General features: G+C 37.3%; 1 protein-coding gene across 1 annotated transcript in view; it reads right to left on the bottom strand.

Annotated features, from left to right (window-relative positions):
• Window positions 1–5,438: 5,438 nt before the first annotated feature.
• Window positions 5,439–7,281, bottom strand: part of LOC136155318 (exocyst complex component 1-like) — a 47,325-nt gene continuing 45,482 nt past the window's right edge. The window contains 1 exon segment of the mRNA XM_065917129.1: window positions 5,439–7,018. Coding sequence (XP_065773201.1) covers window positions 6,866–7,018 — 153 coding nt within the window. The 3' untranslated portion in view covers window positions 5,439–6,865.

Raw genomic sequence — 7,281 nt, 5'->3', positions numbered from 1 at the left:
AGTATTGACTGGTCAACCTGACCTCAAAGTAGTTGCAGAGGATCAATGTTGGCTTAGCTACAGCTTGGCAAAGACTGGGAGGTAAGATAAGAGCTGTTGGTCCAGAAAAACAACCCACGATAAAGCGTTCTTTTAAACTATAGCAAATGCATATATTCTAACAAAACAATACAAAATTTCTTCCAAACAACTCTCAGATCTCTCTACACGTATTTTAAAATCATCTGCAAAACCATAAGGATCATGGTTGTGTGATGAAAATTCAATAGAAACCTCTAAAGATTAATAGTAACATATGGATAATCATTAAAGAAATTACATTCAATACCCTAAATTTTCAAACAATTGCACCTACTCTGTTTATATACATACTTTTTTGACATGCTTGCATGTTTTAATACACATATATCATTGCATGCTTTACCTTTTTCTTTGATGGCTCTGGTAATCCTACTTCATGATCACAGCAGCCATGGCTCTCATCTCCTATCACAACATACCAAGAAGGAAGAAGATATAGAGGCTAAAGACCCTGTATGTCTTATGAACTTTCTTTTTTTTTTCAGGATGGACAATCTCTCTCGAGATCTCTTAGCAGACTTCCTCCTAGATCTCACTGACTAGAGCTGGGTTTACACAAATATGTACTCCTCAATCAAACATAGGCAAAGGAGAGCTGGACTGTCATGGCCTGCTGAGACCAGGCCAAGCATGCTGCCCATTATGGTTTGGGAGGCTTGTAAGAACCTGGGCCCCATCTTCAGAGATTCATATTTCTTTGGCTAGAGTAGGGTGCAGATATCAGGAGTTTTAAACATTTCCACAACTCTAATATGCAGCAGGTCGGGATCCAAGAGTCTATGCCAGCTTTGGTGTTTCACTTTTGTCTGGCCTGTTCCTACTCTGTAAAAAGCAGAGCTCTGTTAGCAGGAGGAGCAGGCAGACCCCACAGCTCACAGTGTCTACCAGAGGAGCTGACAGTAGATCAGGTACACGGCCTCCCCAAGAGAGCATATCTGAAATCTACAGAAGACATTGTTCATTTAGGCCCTTCATGAATTTAATTCGTCAATCTTTATAGAATGTATACCACTGTGGAGACCCTGTATATGTATAAGGTAAAAACTGGGAGTAGAGTATACTTTATCTTGTAAGTCCAATTTCCTTGTAACAACCTTCACTCAGCACCTAGAATGAGATCCACATCTAGTTACATTAGGTGCTAGGTTCAAGCAGAGAACAGAGATTCTGCCCTAATGCAACTTACTTTCAAGAATACAGTTGTGCTCTAAACACTGAAGAGAATTGTAAAGAAATTCATGCAATGGTTTCCTCCTTCCATGAGTTAACAATTCAAGGCTGCCTGTTCACTTTCTACTGTTTAAACTCAATATTTAAGTATGTACATGTTCTAGACAGATACTGTTACACAAAATAATCCTAGTCATAAAGACTGCAGGCTTAGATATAGGGGAGATATACTAAAGAAGTAGTATATTATAGTTAAGTGCCATGAAGGAAAAGAATAGGCTCTTATGAGAGAGTTACAGGGCAACATAATTGAAATGAAAGGAGATCCAGAAAGGCTAACTATTTAAAGTGAGATGGAGACAAATTTAAATTCAGATTAAAGCACATTCCTTCCATTTCTTAATTTCTTTTTTACTACCTTCTCTTCTAGCTGACTACCTGGAACTTCTTGAAAGACTCACCATCTTGCCAGTGAAATTGATCGAGATGTTATCTCAGAGAAGCTGCTTTCTCAAGATTTTTTGAGCAAGACATGTGCTCAGACTCATGTTTGTCTTGCTTGCTATATTCTCCATTGTTTCTTATCACCTGATTTCCCTTTTTTTCATATATTCCTCTCCCCCCTTTCATCCGCCCCACTGTCTTTTTTCTTCCTCTTTTCAAAATATGAATTGCTCCTAAATGCACTTAGTACTCAGAGAAGGCAATGGCACCCCACTCCAGTACTCTTGCCTGGAAAATCCCATGGACAGAGGAGCCTGGTAGGCTGCAGTCCATGGGGTCGCTGAGCCGGACACGACTGAGCAACTTCACTTTCACTTTTCACTTTCACGCACCGGAGAAGGAAATGGCAACCCACTCCAGTATTCTTGCCTGGAAAATCCCTTGGACAGAGAAGCCTGGTAGGCTACAGCCCATGGGTTTGCAAAGAGTTGGACACAACTCAGGACCTATGCATACCAGCATACCATATCATGGTGCTGCCAAATATTAAAAGCTGAGAACTCTTAAAGCCACAAGCACACACGTGAGCTGTCTTCCAAAAGACAAAACAACAACAACAAAACCCCCAAATTATGTTAATTTGTTCAGAGGTATGAATGATGTAGCATACACCATTGTAATTGACTATGCCAAAGCCTTTGACTGTGTGGATAACAATAAACTGTGGAAAATTCTGAAAGAGATGGGAATACCAGACCACCTGACCTGCCTCTTGAAAAATCTGTATGCAGATCAGGAAGCAACAGTTAGAACTGCACATGGAACAACAGACTGGTTCCAAATAGGGAAAGGACTACGTCAAGGCTGTATTTTGTCACTGTGCTTATTAACTTATATGCAGAGTACATCATGAGAATTGCTGAGGTGGATGAAGCACAAGCTGGAATCAAGATTGCTGGGAGAAATATCAATAACCTCAGATATGCAGATGACACCACCCTTATGGCAGAAAGCAGGGAGGAACTAAAAGGCCTCTTGATATAGAAACGAATGAAAATGAAAACACAACAACCCAAAACTTATGGGACACTGTAAAAGCAGTGCTAAGGGGAAGGTTCATAGCATTACAAGCTTACCTCAAGAAACAAGAAAAAAGTCAAATAACTAACCTAACTCTACACCTAAAGCAACTAGAGAAGGAAGAAATGAAGAACCCCAGGGTTAGTAGAAGGAAAGAAATCTTAAAACTTAGGGCAGAAATAAATGCAAAAGAAACAAAAGAGACCATAGAAAAAATCAACAAAGCTAAAAGCTGGTTTTTTGAAAAGGTAAACAAAACTGACAAACCGTTAGCCAGACTCATCAAGAAACAAAGGGAGAAGAACCAAATCAACAAAATTAGAAATGAAAATGGAGAGATAAAAAAAAAAAAAGAAAGAAAATGGAGAGATCACAACAGACAACACTGAAATACAAAGGATCATAAGAGACTAGTACCAGCAGCTCTATGCCAATAAAATGGACAACTTGGAAGAAATGGACAAATTCTTAGAAAAGTATAACTTTCCAAAACTGAACCAGGAAGAAATAGAAGATCTTAACAGACCCATCACAAGCACGGAAATCGAAACTGTAATCAGAAATCTTCCAGCAAACAAAAGCCCAGGACCAGATGGCTTCACAGCTGAATTCTACCAAAAATTTAGAGAAGAGCTAACACCCATCTTACTCAAACTCTTCCAGAAAATTGCAGAAGAAGGTAAACTTCCAAACTCATTCTATGAGGCCACCATCACCCTAATTCCAAAACCAGACAAAGATGCCACAAAAAAAGAAAACTACAGGCCAATATCACTGATGACGATAGATGCAAAAATCCTTAACAAAATTCTAGCAAACAGAATCCAACAACATATTTAAAAAGTCATACATCATGACCAAGTGGGTTTTATCCCAGGAATGCAAGGATTCTTCAATATCCACAAATCAATCAATGTAATACACTACATTAACAAATTGAAAGATAAAAACCATATGATTATCTCAATAGATGCAGAGAAAGCCTTTGACAAAATTCAACACTCATTTATGATCAAAACTCTCCAGAAAGCAGGAATAGAAGGAACATACCTCAACATAAGAAAAGCTATATATGACAAACCCATAGCAAGCATCACCCTCAATGGTGAAAAAGTGAAAGCATTTCCCCTAAAATCAGGAACAAGACAAGGGTGCCCACTCTCACCACTACTATTCAACATAGTGTTGGAAGTTTTGGCCACAGCAATCAGAGCAGAAAAGGAAGTAAAAGGAATCCAGATTGGAAAAGAAGAAGTGAAACTCTCACTGTTTGCAGATGACATGATCCTCTACACAGAAAACCCTGAAGACTCTTCCAGAAAAGTACTAGAGCTAATCAATGAATATAGTAAAGTTGCAGGATATAAAATTAACAACAGAAATCTCTTGCATTCCTATATACTAACAGTGAAAAAATAGAAAGAGAAATTAAGGAAACAATACCATTCACCATTGCAACAAAAAGAATAAAATACTTAGGAGTATATCTACCTAAAGAAACAAAAGAGATGGACAGGGAGGCCTGGTGTGCTGTAGTCCATGGGGTCGCAGAGTCAGACATGACTGAGCGACTGAATTGAACTGATACCACTGTAAAACTTTGCAATTTCAGCTGTGGGTTATAGGCCTGAAGCACTGATATTACCTGGGATCTTGCTAGAAATGCAGTCTTAGATCATACAAAACCTGCATTTCAACAAGATTCCTGGTTGTTTCATATGTACATTAAAATTGGGGACTTGCAGATGCAGAGGATCCTAGAACACAGAGTTATGAGAATTAATAATCTTACTTCCTAGACACCATTGTATATTTAACCTTCCTGGCATAGCCATTTTTGCTTTCTCAGCACTTTTTCATTTCTTTATATTCTCTAAGTTATCATATGTTGCTCTTCTCATTCCATCTGTAGCACAAAATATTACATATCTCTAAGATCTAGAAAATTGTAGCTGATCAGTCATCCACTGCCTTTTCTGTCTTCATTCAAAATATCTTATTTAATTTTGAAAAGCTGTATTAAACTTAGTTTCTAATTCCTTAGAATAAACAGATACTAACACAAATATAAACTGAGACATATTAACTAACCAATGTTTATCTTTAATAGGAATCATGTACATCTTACTTTCTCAAAATTTCTATCCAGTTATTTAGATAATTTTGTTATGTGACGTGCTTACTTTTCTAGATTCTTTTCTAAGAAGTATTTTACTATCTGCCTTTTCTTTAAATAAGAGTCATACCACCTCAGGTAAAATTAACTTGGTCTGTTAACACAAACATTAGACAGTGTTTGATCTTTAGATGTTTAAATATATTTAAATCTGTAACATTCTGGAGAGGGAGGTCACTGTTGTGTGGAATATCAGCTCTGAAAATACTTGGCTTGAACCTCGAGCAATCCAACCAACCTTGGATCTTCTTTGTCTCCAGATCATCTACAAATGTTAAGGTTTTTTCCTATGTCAATAAAGAATATACACACACATATGAGTTTGATTTTGTTTTAAATTAAACAAATTTTTTTAAAATTTTAATTAAATTTAATTTAAATTTAATTAAATTTAATTAAATTAAATTTAATTTTAAATTAAAATAAGATTTATAAGGTATGTGTAAGGTATCAAGTATCATAGTACAATGAAATCCATGTAGCCACTGCCCAGTTTAAGTAACATAACATACCTTTCAAATCCTGCCCCTGCTAGATACCATAATCTTCCCTTCCTGCTCCCTAATCACTCTAGAATTTTATGATCATTTCCTTGCTTTTTCTCAGTTATACAACACTTGTAACTCTAAATACTGTTTATTTTGAACTTTTATATTAATAGAATCATATGATATATATTCTGTGACTTTTTTTTTTTAAACCTGACATTATTTTCCTGGTATTCATCTGCAGTATTTTTTGTAGATAAAATTCACTAATTCTCACTACTCTATTGGCAAATACTGAATACACCTTAATCTATCCATCTACTACTAATGGAAAGTTGGATTATTTGCAATTTTTTGCTATTAAAACTGTAGAGGGACTTTCCTAGCAGCCTAGTGGCTAAGAATCCGCCTTCCAAGGCAGGGAATGCGGGTTGATCCCTAGCCCAGGAACTGGGATCCCATAGGCCATGGGACCTGAGCCTGAGCGCCACAACTAGAGAGAAGCCCACAGGCTGCAGTGAGGATCCTGACGTAACCAAAAGTAAAATAAATGTCAGAAAAGTGAAGCCGCTGCACTGACAGGGTCTTTGTGTTTATGCATTAAGGACACGAGTCTCTTTATGGCAGTGATTCAGTCCTCACTGAGTACCACTGACTGACTATGTTTTACGATAAATGACATGTAATAATTCTTCTGTATTGATTTTATAAGGACTTGCTTTCATACAAATGACAGCACATGATAAATTTAAGAATAATATTACCACATTTCAACTTTTTGGAAAATGTATTTCAGACTGTTACACAGAATCACATGATCCTCAAAATTCAAGTTTACAACTGATCTTCACAAGACCCTTATCCATATACACAATAGTTATTCAGAAGGAAAAATTCGATACAGTATTTTAGTAGTTACATGATTTGTAACCAATACTGAATTACTGAAAGCTGAAGAACTCTCAACGAATTACATACAGGATAACCATTCTCAAATACAAGAAGCGAGACAATAAAGAAAAATTTTCTGTTCAGTCGTAAGAAAATGATAAAGGCATTTATGAAGAGATAAATGCTTTAAGTTAGTACACAACCTACTGGGTGAATAAAACTGCCACACTCGTTGGTAGTTTTCCTCTTGAATATATGTGGTATGGCATCATCCATTTTGGAGAAGAAAACGGCAACCCACTCCAGTATTCTTGCGTGGAAAATTCCATGGACAGAGGAACCTGGTGGGCTACAGTCCATGGGGTTGCAAAGAGTCAGACACAACTGAGCATGCACACATTACCCAATTATCTGACATTAAGTAATACGTAAAATTTCAAGTCGGAGTTCTCAAAACGGTTGCTTGGTATTTTTGAATAGTGTCTGGTGTACTCAGAGTGTTTCTTTTCATTTATCTTTTCTTCTTTTATAAGGTTTAGTGGGACTGTGCAATGCTGGAGCAATAGTCCAGAATGTCCTGAATAGTGAATTCCATTTTAACACCAGATCCAGGATAACAGCGAGCTATCAAACCTTCAAAATGCTTGTACTGGCGAATGAATTCATCCTGCATGGAGTGCCACACCACCTACAAAATGAAAATGAGAGTCGCTAAACTGCAAGAGGAAACAATACATAACAAGAATGTAGAAATACTGTCAAGACATATTCTAAGCATTTAGGATAGCATAATTCACTTTCACACATTGGAGAAGGCAATGGCAACCCACTCCAGTGTTCTTGCCTTGAGATCCCAGGGACGGGGGAGCCTGGTGGGCCGCCGTCTATGGGGTCGCACAGGATCGGACAGGACTGAAGTGACTTAGCAGCAGGATAGCATAATAGTTAATC

Source organism: Muntiacus reevesi, unplaced genomic scaffold (genome assembly GCF_963930625.1).
Source record: "Muntiacus reevesi unplaced genomic scaffold, mMunRee1.1 SCAFFOLD_77, whole genome shotgun sequence".
Lineage (NCBI taxonomy): Eukaryota > Metazoa > Chordata > Mammalia > Artiodactyla > Cervidae > Muntiacus > Muntiacus reevesi.
This window is presented reverse-complemented; position numbering and strand designations above follow the sequence as displayed.